This window comes from Somniosus microcephalus, chromosome 13 (assembly GCF_052327205.1).
Source record: "Somniosus microcephalus isolate GS21.2 chromosome 13, FLI_Smic_1.0, whole genome shotgun sequence".
NCBI classification, from domain to species: Eukaryota; Metazoa; Chordata; class Chondrichthyes; order Squaliformes; family Somniosidae; genus Somniosus; species Somniosus microcephalus.
In genome coordinates this window covers 156,203,729-156,218,431 of record NC_140999.1, presented here as the reverse complement: position 1 = coordinate 156,218,431, position 14,703 = coordinate 156,203,729, and the positions used below count along the sequence as shown (strand labels likewise).

The following is a 14,703-nucleotide window of genomic DNA, read 5'->3' as shown; positions in this document are numbered from 1 at the left end:
AATGTGCCTATTTTATTTAGTTAGGTTTTGAAATACTATGTTATTTTTTTGTAGTATCACTGAACCCCCCAGAAAATGTACATCTCACTGAACTCCATCACAGTAGTGTTAAAGTAAACTGGGAGACAGCTTCAAGGAAAGTGAGAGGTCATCGTATCATGTATGTAACAGCCAATGGGAATGATCCCAAACAGGTGAGATTTATGTTGAGCTACTCAAGGATATGTTGCTCATGCTGGTGACTTGCACAAATGTCAAAGGTCTTGATCTCACTAACTGAGACCTGAGTTATTTATTAATCATACGAATAAGGAATATCTTGAATGTTGCATCTCTGATCAGCTACTAGCGGGAATTTTAACTCTCAAGCGGGAAGCTGTGGGAGCCCCGGCCAATATTAACAGCCAGGTCTCATTTACCTACCACTGTTCACCTGCCTGTTCAAAATGGGCGTAAAGAAACAGCTGGCTGGCTGGCAGCAGGTGAAGACCATGTGGCCTTTGGGCCGCACGCTGGCACTCAGGCACTCAGGCACGCATGGGATGCAGTTCAACAAGATCTCATCGGTGGGAAGGGGGTGGCCAGGGACAGCAGAGGCCCAGACATTCCTTGTGAGGTCCAGAGGAGCACGCACTAGGACTTCGATTAGCATATGTTAATGAGCTCCCAGCTTAGTCAGTTGGGCACCTCAGCCGCCAGCAATAAACAGCAGGGTTAAACTTGCTGCAGTGTGGGAATGGGGTGGAAAATACAGCCGTTTGATTTTAACTCCTATTCTGCCTGGATTCCACCAGGCGGAGGGAGTTTAAATTCTCTATCTGTTTACTCTATAGATGTGTACTGCTTTGGAGAGCCCCAATTACTTCTGAAATATATTAGTCATATTTGTGGAATTTTCCTGGATGCACTTTTTCCAGCCAAAGTTCTCTCTTCTCCCTTCCACCCCAGCAGTAGGTGTTAATGCCTTACTGGGGATTGGATCCATAGGCATTGGGTGACCTCCTTTACCTAGTCCAAACCTCCATCATTCATGTATGAGCCCTGACAGTAAGTGTGAACAGGCTTTTTCACTGTGAAGAAGATCACAGCTGAACCTGATTCTGTCCTCAACTGATGTCCATGTGTGCACACTTCCACCAAGGATTGCTGGATTACAATCAGGAGCAGAAACCCTGGTAGGCTGATTGATATTTCCCCCTTCTTAACCCATCAAGCTGAGATCAGCTGATTGAGTTCAGACGAGGGATTGAAACTGGGATCTTCCTGGCCCATATGGCTCAGCCACTCACTGGATAAACTCAGTGAGCTTTGTATGTGGAATCATTATAGTAAGGTATTCATCTTTGGCTGTTTTTAATTCCAGGTTGAAGTTGCTGGGAACATTACAAATGTACTATTGAAAAACCTGACCTCATTGACAAAGTATGTGATTACTGTACGTTCTATTTATGATACTGGGTCCTCTGTGCCTGTTACCATCACTGCTGAAACATGTATGTACTTTCATATCTAGCATTCATTTGCTTATAATTGCTTGTGGTTGATTTAAAAAGAACCAGTTATATTTGAATAAAGGTAATATTCTGGGTGTTTTATTCTTAGTCAAGGTTCCACCTCCATCAGATCTGAAAGTCACTGAATTTGCAGGCACCAATTTAACGATTACATGGAAACATGCGGCCAGCGATGTCGTTCTATATAAAATAAAATGGATTCCACTTAGCGGAGGAAAATTAAAAGAGGTCTGTGTTATACATTTAGCCAATTAATTTGTTCTGACTGTCATTATAGGCAGCAATATATGAAGGGATACTGTATACTAAAACAGTGCAGCTATGAATGCATTTAGACAGTATTCCATTTGTTAACCGATGTAGGTTATGTTCCTTTTTTGCCTTATTTCCATTGGTCATTGCATTGAACAGCAGTGGCAGAGGTTCAGGACTCTGGGGACGAACTGATAGCTGACATTTCTAGCATTGAATGTACCTGAATGGCAGCGGAGTTCCTTTTTTAATTCAATGAAGAATCTGAATGAAATGAAGAGAATTGGAATATCTTGGAGCCTCTGCTGCAGAACAGAGAAGAACCAGCGAAAGATTGTGGCCTTGAAATTACTCTGTGGGACAATAAGTGTGAACTGTTAACACGTTTATTTGAAATTCCTCTCAAATTGCAGTGAGATGAATTCAGGATGAACACATCAAACAATCCTGCACTATTTTGCCAAAGGATAGTTTGAGGCCTTAGTCTTCTGCAGGCAAAGACTTTTCACTGAGAGCCAGAGGTAAAGTTTGTCAAGGGGTGGGGGGGTGAAACAGTTATTTTTCTCCAGTCAGGCAGAGGACACTGGTTCCCTAATTATTTTTTAGAGAAAGGGGAAAAGGAGGAAAAAACGTTTTCTGTGATTAGTTCTTTAAAACTTGGATAAATTTTGAAAGAATGGGGTAGAAGGAAATGGGCACAAGTACATGACAAAATCTCTCTTATGGATAGGCAAATGTCCCTGAAATCAGGAACTTAAATTCCTAATGCTGTCTAATAAAAGTAGGAAAGTCAATTTGGCCCAGAAATTCGGGTCAGGGGCTTCCCGCGGGTGCAAACCCCCGACCTGCACTTACCTAGCGCGCCGGCCGTTGAGCTGTGGGCCCGCGTGGGATTCCGATCCTGGGCCTCCTCCAACTGCCGGCGCGCAGTGCTTGCATATCCCAGGGGCGCAGTTAGTTCGATGCGTCCCCTGGGATCACGTGGGCCATGGAGAGCCAATGGTAGCAGGGAATGCTTCATTCATAAGTTTGACAGGAAGAGCTGTCAAACCTATAAATACTATAAGCCCCAAAACATCACTAAAACTTCAAATAATTTTTTTTTTAAATCACATTTTTAAAATAACTATAATAGTTACATGAAATAACTATTTTAAACAATAATTTAAATTTTTGAAAAAATTAATTACATTTTCTAACGGGGCTAAAAATAAACTTACCTTTCTTTAAAGTATTTAAAAATAATAAATCTGTGGAAAAAATGTTTTAATTTTAATTAATTCACCACTTACCTTGTTAAAAGCAAGCCTTGCGCCTGCTTTTTAAAAGTGTAACTGCTGGAGACTTACCCTCCCGGAAAAACCTGGAAAAAAAACGTAGGTTCGATGCGCACGCGCTGCCTCTCCAGCGCATGCGTTCCACCGGTCAACCCCTTCTTTCAGGGGAACGGAAGTGCCGGTTTCCCACGCATGTGCAGTGCATGCACGAAACCGGCACTTTCGTTGGGCCTACGCGTGAGTACCCAGTGTGTACTCACGTGTTACAATATTATTTATTTGTTGGAATAAAAGTTCTAGATATACACTTCATCATCTTGCATTGAAAACAGTTTACCCATTTAAAAAACTTATACTGAGGTGAGGGGGGCGAAAGCCACGTTTCCATAAATTTGTGAGCCCTGATGCGAAAGGGGCGATTTTGTTAATGAGGGCACATTGGAGGCGGGACTGCTGCTTGGCGGGTCGATGTCCCGCCTCCATCGATTTGTGGCCAACCCATGCTATTTTCCCTTGATTGACCTTGTTAAGCCTGCCCAGCAGGCTTAGCAGGCCAATTAAGGGAAAGCTGGTTGCAGAGAACGTCAACGTATGACGTTTCATCTGTCAAAATTTTTTGACAGACTAATTGTCATCGTTTGACAGCTCTGTGAAGCTGTCAAACAGTGACATTCTCTGTAGTTTGATGAGGTCTTGAATTCAAGACCTCATCAAACTTCTTTCTTTTACAGAAATGAGATGGTTGTTGCATCTGAGAATACAGATCTCTCATCTGCAACATGGAGGTCTGAGACTCTCCGCATAGACACCGACTGAAGCCTGCAGGAAGAAACAAAGGTAAGTACACTTTTACTAACACTTTGCACTTACTTCAGATACTCACCTCTACACTCTTGCACCCATCACTTACCGTCACAGCACACTTTTGCACCCCCGCAGACCCAGTACTCGCCTCGCTGAGCTGGCGGGTTTTGGAGCCTTCGGGAAGCCCACACTTGTGAGGGCAAAAAGGGGATAATCCTATTTTCTGCCTGTTAACTACCTGTTAACAACCTGTTAACAGGCAGTTAATAGGCTTTAATCCCTTCCCGCCTCTAAGGAGACGGGACCCGGCGCAGGACGGCTACCTGCCTCCTAGGAAGATGGCATGGAGGCAGGCTGGTGGCGGGTTGGACACCCGCCCCCAAATTCTGCCATTTTCCCAGCAGTCCCGCCTCCCCAGGGCTGGTAAAATCTCCCCCGAAGTAACTAGTCCAAATTCCTCCAAGAATTACTCTTACTTTCTTAGCAGTCAGCTGGGGCCTCAGCTGATTGTTTTATTTTCTTTGTTTCTTCAGGCTTCTTTACCAATTCTCATTCCTTCCACCTCTTTTCACTTGCGATATTTTTTTTTCTATTTTTTTGCAATTTAATTTGCTTTTTAAAAATTTTCCGTTATTTCATCTAGTCCACTGCACAAACACTAGCTGGCTCCCAGAGTCCAAATGAAAAGACCAATTTAAAGACCCCGAAAAGAAAACATTCAGCACTTGTAAGATTAATCAGTCAGCCAATGTACATAAAGCAAAATGGTTGCATTTGTTATATTAGTTACATTTACCTAAAACATTCATCACCATCCTGTACTGTTCTGAATAGATAAGTTAAATTTCTGTGTTTTGGATCAATCAATATTAATTTCTATTTAATATCTTCTACTAATCACTAAGTAAGAGTAACACATGTAAATCTTTGTCTTGTTAAAAAGAGAAAAATTGCTGATGCTGGAAAATTGAAGAAAAAATAGAAAATGTTAGTAATGTATAACAGAACTGTCAGCATCTGTAAATAGAACTTTTGAGGATGAGCCATGCCCGAAATGTTAATCTGTCTTTTCTTCATGTGCTGACAAGCCTGCTTTAAATATGTGTCTTGATATTTTGCTTACAGCTCGATATCAAAGGGAACACGGACACAGCAGTGTTACAGGGTCTGGACAAGAACATAGAATATCAAGTGTCGCTGTCTGCACTGTATAATGACACAGCCAAAAGCAATGCCATTGTTCTGCGCTATAACACATGTAGGTGATTTGCTTTAAAGAGGTAGCATTCAGTACCCTAAAACAGACATTAATATTTTTGCATAGATTGAAATGGACATTGCTGTCAGCGCTAAACATAGAAACATAGAAGATAGGAGCAGGAGTAGGCCAATTGACCCCTCGAGCCTGCTCCGCCATTCAATGCGATCATGGCTGGTCATCCAAATTCAGTACCCGGTCTCTGCTTTCTCCCCATATCCCTTGATCCCTTTAGCCTTAAGAAATATATCCAACTCCTTCTTGAATATATTTAATGAATTGGCCTCTACTGCCTTCTGTGGTAGAGAATTCCACAGGTTCACCACTCTCTGGGTGAAGAAATTCCTCCTCATCTCTGTCCTAAATGTCTTACCCCTTATCCTTAGACTGTGACCCCTGGTTCTGGACTCCCCGACCATCAGGAACATCCTTCCTGCATCTAGTCTGTCCAGTCCTGTCAGAATTTTATAAGTTTCAATGAGATCCCCTCTCATTCTTCTAAACTCCAGCGAGTATAAGCCCAATTGACCCAATCTCTCCTCATACATTATTCCTGCCATCCCAGGTATCAGCCTGGTGAATCTTCGCTGCACTCCATGGCATGAAAATTGTTCCTCAGATAAGGTGACCAAAACTGCACAGAATACTCAAGATGTGGTCTCACCAAGGCCCTGTACAACTGCAGCAAGACATCCTTGTTCCTGTACTCAAACCCTCTCGCTACGAAGGCCAACATACCATTTGCCTTCGTAACCGCCTGCTGCACCTGCATGCTTACCTTCAGCGACTGGTGCACAAGGACACCCTGGTCTCATTGCACTTCCCCTTCTCCCAATCTATTGCCATTCAGATAATAATCTGCCTTCCTGTTTTTGACACCAAAGTGGATAACCTCACATTTATCCACATTATAGTGCATCTGCCATGCTTCTGCCCAATCACCCAACCTGTCCAAATCATACTGGAATTTCTCGGCATCCTCCTCACAGCACACATGCCCACCCAGCTTTGTGCCGTCTGCAAACTTGGAGATATTACATCTAGTTCCCTTGTCTAGATCATTAATATATATTGTGAATAGCTGGGGTCCAAGGACCGATCCCTGCGGTACCCTACTAGTCACTGCCTGCCACTCGGAAAAAGACCCGTTTATTCCAACTCTTTGCTTTCTGTCTGCCAACCAGTTCTCTATCCAAATCAATACCTTGCCCCCAATCCCATGTGCCTTAACTTTACACGCTAATCTCTTATGCGGGACCTTATCGAAAGCCTTTTGAAAGTCCAAATACACCACATCCACTGGTTCTCCCTTATCTGTTTTACCAGTTACATCCTCAAAAAATTCCAGTAGATTAGTCAAGCACGATTTACCTTCTGTAAATCCATGTTGACTTTGTCCGATCCTGTCACTGTTTTCCAAGATACATCTTTTATAATGGACTCTAGCATTTTCCCCACTACCGATGTCAGGCTTACTGGTCTGTAATTCCCCGTTTTCTCTCTACCACCTTTTTTGAATAGTGGGGTAACATTAGCTACCCTCCAATCCATAGGTACTGTTCCAGGTTCCATCGAATGTTGGAAGATGATCAGCAATGCATCTACTATTTCTAGGGCCACTTCCTTAAGTACCCTACGATGTAGATTATCAGGCCCTGGGGATTATCGGCCTTCAATCCCGTCAATTTCCCTAACACCATTTCCCTACAAATATTGATTTCTTTCAGTTCCACCCTTTCATCAGACCCTATGTTCCCCGACATCTCTGGGAGGTTATTTGTGTCCTCCTTTGTGAAGACAGAACCAAAATATGTATTTAATTGGTCTGCCATTTCTTTGTTCCCCCCCTTATAAATTCCCCTGATTCTGACTGCAAGGGACCTACGCTTGACTTCACCAATTTTTTTCTCTTCACATATCTATAAAAGCTTTTACAGTCAGTTTTTATGTTCCCTGCAAGCTTACTCTCATATTCTATTTTCTCCTTCTTAATTAATCCCTTTGTCCTCCTTTGTTGAATCCTAAACTGCTCCCAATCCTCAGGTTTACTGCTTTTTCTGGCCAATTTATATGTCCTCTCCTTGGATCTTATGCTATCCCTAATTTCCCTTGTTAGCCACGGTTGAGTCACCTTTTTTGTTTTATTTTTATGCCAAACTGGGATGAACAAATTCTGTAGTTCATCCATGCGGTCTTTGAATGTTTGCCATTGCCTATCCACCGTCAACCCTTTGAGTGACATTCCCCAATCAATCCAACCAACTCGCGCCTCATACCATCGTAGTTTCCTTTATTTAAAATCATTATCTTTGGATCTCTTTACAGTACAGAAGGATCTAGTGCTGGCATTTGGATCATTTTAATTACGTGTCATTAGTGTAAAACAACTTTTTACACAAAAATCCCATTTACAAATTAGCTGCACTTTTGCCAGCATTACAGCAGTGCAAGAGTACTTCATTGGCTATGAAAAGCTTTTGATAGCCTGAGGTTGTGAAAGGCACTATATAAATCCAACTTTGTTCTTTCTTTCTGAAAATAATTTAAAAATACCCTGATTGACAAGATGGTCTAAACGCTGCCCTTGTTCACCAGAATTTTGCAGCTGGCATCCCCAAGGCTATCAGATTTCTGCCTGTCTGTCATCAGAATTCTATATTTGTTGACTTATTAACACCTAGTGGCCTAGAAATTGGGTTCTGGTCTTGCCAGGGCTGTAGCGCCAGAAAGTTTGCGCCAGCGGTAATGCGGCAGCGCGCGACGAAAATTCGGGTGCGCCGGGCCCAGACGGCGGCGGGCGCTAAAACCCTCCTTTAGCGCCTCAAAACGGGCGTGAACTTGGGTTTCCCGGCGCTAATCCCCCGCTGCGGCACCCGATGCGGTGCGGCAGGCGGGGGAACTGCAGGCCTCCTCCTCCTGTTAAGGAGGAGCTGCCTGCAGCCGACAACTGTCCGGCGGATTGACCCGACATCTGAGCCCGGCACCTCGGGGAAGTGCCGGGCTCGCATGAGACACTGATCAGGGCCGCGGGGGGGGAATGCAGGAGTCCGGGAAGGGAGGTGCGGGCAGGCGGCCGCCGGGAACGCGGCCGGCCGCCGCTCCACCTTTATGCGCCGGCGCACACTGGGGGAAGACTCTGTTGCCAGAGTCTTAGTTGCGCCTGCCATGGACGAGGCGGGCGCAACTGAATTTCGGCTTGGGGCCGGGTTACCACGGCAACCGGGACGCTGCGCACACCGATGACGTCATCGGTGCCGGCGCAGCGCTACCGGTGCAACGCCGATTTAGGGCCCCAGGGAATTTCTCAACTGGCCATAACTCCGGCGCTAGGCCCTCTCGCGCCTCAAATGCGGCGCTAAGCCTACCGAATTTCTAGGCCAGTGGGTTTTGTGTGGGCAGGGGGTGGGTCAAGTGGAAACATTCTTGCAGGACTAAATTTGCTAATAATCTCTCATCTGGAACTTTATCAAATGCCTTCTGGAAGTCCATTTAGACGACATCCCTATTCACTCTTGATGAGCACTAACATTAGAAAACAAAAGGAAAATGCTCCTGATTTTTAAAAGCAGGTACCTCACTGGTGCTTTGTGGTAGTAAGCTGTGCGGGTTTAGCTGGTTTTCTTCCAGGAATGCCCCTGCACACACCTGGCGGTCCCTAATCCTTGGCTATTGCTAAACTCTCTGAATTTAGATAAATGGGATTTGTGCTTATGAGTGTGTGCACTTTATATCAGGCAAACAGAAACTCTACCTGTGTGGATTTCTCAGTAGCTTTGTTTTGGAGACTCTTAACTGGAGTGTCAGACACCGGTCTGATTAAACAAACAACCGTAAAACTACCTTTAATTTGACAAAAATTGGCAACTTAATCAGGAAGGTTATAATAACGATTGTTGTGGGAAATGGAAAAAATAGTAGGATAGATGAAATGAAGTTGAGGTTACGGCACATTATTGGGTAATAGTAAAGTGACGTTTACTTTGCATCTGATAAACCTGATGTGGATGGAAAAAGTGCAGAAAGTGCTCTAGTCCCAAACCCTGATACTCATCTCCCCCCACCCTCCTAAAAATTAAAAACCAAAGTTTGTAGAAAACAGAAGGCTACTAATGTTATTAATAATTTGTATTTATTTGATTTTCTAGAAGGACACAGACTTTGAGATCTCACTTCAAAGTGGGTTTAAAATAACTCTTAAAACGATAAATTATGGACTTCTACTACTAAATAATTTTGCTGTTTGTGTATTCTTGCTTACATGTGACAGAAAGAATACAAGTGAGTAAGCCATGGGATCTGCCCTAAATCTCATGAGAGCTGAACTGATAACAAGCGATAAAGCTGTGCATGAATAATAAACACCATGGGCAGGATTTTCATTTGGCCGTGGAGTCAGGATTGGAGGCGTGTGGGGGGTTAAAATCCCGAAATCAGGGGTCCCGACCCCATCCCGCACCCAAACCCGCCTCCATGTCAGTTTCAAAGGAGGCGGGTACCCGCCCCGCCCTGGCACCCACCCAACCGAGGCGGGAAGGGATTAGTGCCAATTAACTGCCTGTTAACAGGTAGTTAACAGGCAGTTTTTAGCCGAATCCCTATTTTTAAGGTTGAAGTGTGGGATTCCCGACGGCTCCAAACCACGCCAAGTTAGAGGAGGCGGGCCGTCGGGTTGAAGGACTTGGAGGGGTCGAGATGTCGGTGTTCAGGTGAGTGATGGGTGCATGAGTGCAAAGTTAAGTGTGTTTGGTGTGTCTAAAGTGATTAAAGAAGTTTAAATGAGCTTTTCTTACCTTTTCAGCCTTCCTTCCTTTTGTTGTGTCCATGTGTTGATAGAGACACTGAAGACAGGAGTTGGTTTCACAGGTGTTTACTAAACAAAGTCTGGAGGGGAACTAACTGATACAACACAATATACAGGCTTATATAGCCCGAGTGGCCATTACCGGCATTACAGTACACCTGGGGCTCTTAAAGGCACATACACTACAATTCCTCCCCTTTTAGCCAACCAGTACATAATATTTTAAGTAATCATTAATTACATGTTACAAGAAAAATAATCTACACATTGCTGCAGTTAATTAATTATAAGTCAGTCTCTCTGGAGGCTTCCTGACTCGGTCTGGATAACGCCTCGGTGGTGTAGTAGTTTCTGGTGGTGTAGTAGGTTCTTTTGGCAAGGCTGATTCGGCTTGAATGCCAGTGTCGGGTTCATCTGGTTCCAGTATCACCGGATCGGAGGTAGATATGGGTATCTCTACTTCATCATTAAGCGTATAGAGTTGTGGTGTAGGTTGTCCCTTTTCGGATGACTCTATGATTTGGTCAGCATGGCGCCTTATTATGCTTTCTCCGATGTCCACGGTATACATCAGCGGTCCTAGTCGTGTGCAGATAGTTCCAGGCTGCCATTTCTCGGTACGGTAGTCCCGGGCTAAAACTTGTTGACCTATCTGGAAGGTTCTAGTTGGCCTTTCATTCATGCCTTGAAATTGCCGGTTCTCCACGTCCCTTCTGATGTTTGGCTTGATCAAATCCAGCCGGCATCTTAGGCTTCTATTGAAGAACATCATGGCGGGAGTTTGGTTTGTAACCATATGTGTTGCATTCCTGTATGCGAACAAGAAGTTATCCACCTTGTGCTGAAGTTTTATGTCTTCATTACCCATGGCCTTTATGGCCTTCTTGAAGGTCTGGACAAACCTTTCAGCCAATCCATTGGTGGCGGGATGGTATGGGGCGGACGTGTAGTGCTTAACCCCATTGTTTTTTAAGAACTTCCTGAATTCTTCGGACACAAATTGCGGTCCATTATCAGAACAGATCTGTTCAGGCAGCCCATTCCTGGCAAATATGGTCCTTAATACTGTGATGGTTTTTCCCGTGGTGGTGGAGGACATCTTTATTACCTCCGGCCACTTGGAGTGTGCATCAACCGCGATTAAGAACATTGAGTCCATAAATGGACCAGCAAAGTTGATGTGTACCCTTTGCCAGGGAGATGAGGGCCACTCCCATGGATGTAGAGGGGCTTGTGGTGGAGCGTTTTGGACCTTCTGGCATCCTAGGCAGCTCTTGGTCATTTCTTCGATGTCTCCATCGATACCTGGCCACCATACAAACGCCCTGGCTAGGTTCTTCATTTTCACTCCACCCAGATGCCCTTCGTGAAGCTCCTTTAGAACTTTATCCTGGAGTTTGGGTGGAATCACCATTCTGGATCCACACATCAAGGTTCCTCTGCATACTGACAGTTGTTCTCTTCTTTGCGAGAATGCTGGCAACAGTGGTTTGCCATGTGCTGGCCATCCCTTCACTGTTAAATCGTAGACTCGTGAGAGAGTCAGGTCATTTCTAGTTTCCCTTTCAATGGCAGAATTTGTTACTGGTAGACATTCGACTATGGTAGAGTGGAAAATCTCCACTGGGTCTACGGTAGGTGCTTCTTCTACCGTTGGCAACGGTAGGCGCGATAACCCATCAGCATTCCCATGCTGTTTTGATCCTTTGTATTCTATGTTGTATTGGTGTGCCCCTAGAAAAAGGGACCACCTCTGTAGCCTTTGCGCTGTCATAATGGGAACACCCTTTTTAGGGTTGAATATGGAGATGAGGGGTTGATGGTCAGTCAACAAGGTAAATTTTTGTCCGTGTAGGTAATGGTTGAATTTCTTCACTCCCCATACCAGGCTGAGTGCTTCCCTGTCGATTTGGGCATAGTTACGCTCAGCTGAGTTCAATGAGCGTGACGCAAAAGCTATCGGCCGTTCCGAGCCATCAGGGAATTTATGCAATAATACTGCTCCTACGCCGTAAGGGGATGCATCGCACGCCAGTCTGATTGGCAGTGATGGGTTGTAATGAGCCAAAACTTCTTTGGACGTGATTAAGTCTTTGCACTTATGGAAGGCACGTTTACAGTCTTCGCTCCATTTCCAAATTACTCCTGTTTGTAGCAGTTCATTAAGAGGGTGCAGAAGAGTTGATAAGTTTGGTAAAAATTTATGATAGTAATTTATTAATCCCAGGAATGATCTTAATTGTGAAACATTTTCAGGTGCTGGGGCTTTTATGACCGCTTCAATTTTTTCAGGTGACTTATGCAACCCTTCCTTATTAATTATGTGGCCACAATATGATATTTGATTTTGGAAAAATTCGCACTTGGGGCGATTTGCTCGTAGGCCCCGTTCTCTTAGCCTAGTGAGCACCTGCTCCAAATTGGCAAGGTGCTCATTGTCGTTTTCTCCTGTTACAAGAATGTCGTCTAGGTAGCAATGAGTCCCCGGAATCCCTTGGAGGACTTGCTCCATAGCTCTTTGCCAGATAGCTGGAGCGGACGCTACTCCGAAAACCAGTCGATTGTACTGGTACAGACCTTTGTGTGTATTTATCGTGAGATTTTTTAGAGGCCTCTTCAACCTCCATCTGTAGATATGCCTGTGCCAAGTCAATTTTGGTGAAACGTTTCCCTCCGGATAGTGAGGCGAAAATATCTTACTGTACCGTGTGAAGGACCGGGTTTACAGTCACCTTGAAGTCTCCACAGATGCAAATTTTTCTCTGTTCTTCAGATTTATCATTATTCAATGCTTTCTTCATGACTGGGACGATGGGTGTTGCCCACTCGTTCCAATCTATTTTGGATAATACGCCTGCTTTTTCCAAATTCTCCAGCTCTGCCTCGACTGCTGGACGAATTGCGTATGGCACCGGTCTTGCCTTAAAAAACTTGGGAATTGCTGCATCTTCCACTTTTATTGAGGTGGTGATGCCTTTCAAGGTTCCTAGTTTCTCTTGAAACACTTCTTTGGCGTTGGCCAAGATGTCTTTTAATCGTTCAGGTATGACGTCATCATCGTTTTTTTTCTTACTGGTCACTGTCAGTGCCTGAATGGAGTGCCAGTCGAAACGTATTTTCCTGATCCATTCACGTCCCAACAGCGGTGGACCACCATCTTGTAGGATGTATAAATACAACTTTTGTATTTCCTTGCCGTTGTATACAACAGGCACCTTTATTTTTCCTTTGGGGTATACTTTCTGCCCCGTATATGTTTTCAAGATAATGGATGTGTCTTTTAAAGGTATATGCGGAAATAGCCGCTCGTAATCCCGTCGATTTATGACGGTCAGAGCTGATCCTGTATCTAGCTCCATTTTAACTGGGGACCCTGCTATCGTGAGGGTAACCCAAATGGTCTGGTAAACATCTTTGGCAATTACATTATGTAATTTGAGACAGCTTAGTCTCTTGTTTTCGGAGTCGCTATCGCTCTTCTGGTCTTCGGAGCTACTGTCCGTCATCATTTGTACCTTTCTGTACTTTTCTTTATTGATTTTTTTTTTTCCTGTCCATGGATTTTTTTTGTCCAGATCGGCATACCTGTGCAATGTGTCCAATCTTTCCGCATTGCCTGCATGCTTTGTCCTTGAACCAGCAGTCCCTCTGGTCATGGGTGGATCTGCCGCAGCGATAACATCTCTCGAAACCCTGTGTCATTTCATGGGTGCCGAAGTCCTGTGTCTTTTGTTGTATCTCTGCCGCTCCTCTTGCGGCCACTTCGTATGATACAGCCATACTGAAAGCCTTGTCCAGTGTTAAATCTTTTTCAGAAAGCAGCCTTTTCTGTGTTCCTTCACTTAGGAGACCGCAGACGAATTTGTCTTGAAGATAATCTGCTAGTCTTGCCCCGAATTGGCAGTGTTTTGATAGCTTTCTTAATTCGGTGAGGTAATCAGCGTTACTTTCATTCTTGTGTTGATTTCTCTTGAAGAATTTGAATCGTTCCGCTATCAGCAGCGGTGTTGGGTTTAAGTGCTCCTGTAGGGTATCAACAATTTCTTTAAAATTCTTGTCCTTTGGTTTGGCTGGAGTGATTAAATTTCGTAACAGCCCGTATGTCTTTGCGCCCATTAGATTTAGCAGTACTGAAGCTTTTTTTTCATCTTCTATTCCATTTGCGGTGTAATATACCTCCACTCTTTCCACATATGTGGTCCAATCCTCTATCTCGTTATCAAAAGCATCAATATTGCCAGACTTAGGCATCCTAGAAAAAAAATGGCGCTTCCCGCGCTTCTCTTTCTTTTCTGCAGAAAAGATATGGCGCTTCCCGCGCTTCCCCGCCGCTGCTGCCGATGACAACGCTGTTTCCCGCGGTTTCCGTTCTTTTTATTTATTTATTTACAGTTGGAGACTCGTTCCCGCCGGACTCTCTCTCTAGGTCTGAACGCCGACCTGCTTGCAGCGCCGGCCGTCTCCCGAGTGCTCCCTCCCCGTCTGTTACTGCTTGCCTCTGCTTTCGCTGCTTGGCCTAGCTGCAGAGCCAGCCGCTGGAGCCCCAGCCCGACGCCCAGGAAGGATTATTGCAGTACCTGCCACCAGTTTGGCTAGCTGGTGAAACCACAGCTTTGTCTTTTTCTTGATTTTTCTTCAACTTTGGACGCCAGAGGAATCGATGTCCTTGAGGTGCTGCCAAATTGCAAGTAAGTCCGTATCCCATCCTCGTCACCACTGTTGTGTTCGTGTGTTGATAGAGACACTGAAGACAGGAGTTGGTTTCACAGGTGTTTACTAAACAAAGTCTGCAGGGGA

General features: G+C 44.5%; 1 protein-coding gene across 2 annotated transcripts in view; it reads left to right on the top strand.

The window, feature by feature from the left end:
* The window catches only part of LOC147108694 (collagen alpha-1(XIV) chain-like), a 185,047-nt gene that overhangs the window by 69,905 nt on the left and 100,439 nt on the right, over positions 1 to 14,703 (top strand). For both annotated transcript variants that reach the window (XM_086005412.1, XM_086005411.1), the window contains exons 14-17: positions 55 to 194; positions 1,364 to 1,493; positions 1,603 to 1,742; positions 4,973 to 5,105. In XM_086005412.1, the coding sequence (XP_085861538.1) occupies positions 55 to 194; positions 1,364 to 1,493; positions 1,603 to 1,742; positions 4,973 to 5,105 (543 nt within the window). The remainder of the gene's footprint in view (positions 1 to 54; positions 195 to 1,363; positions 1,494 to 1,602; positions 1,743 to 4,972; positions 5,106 to 14,703) is intronic.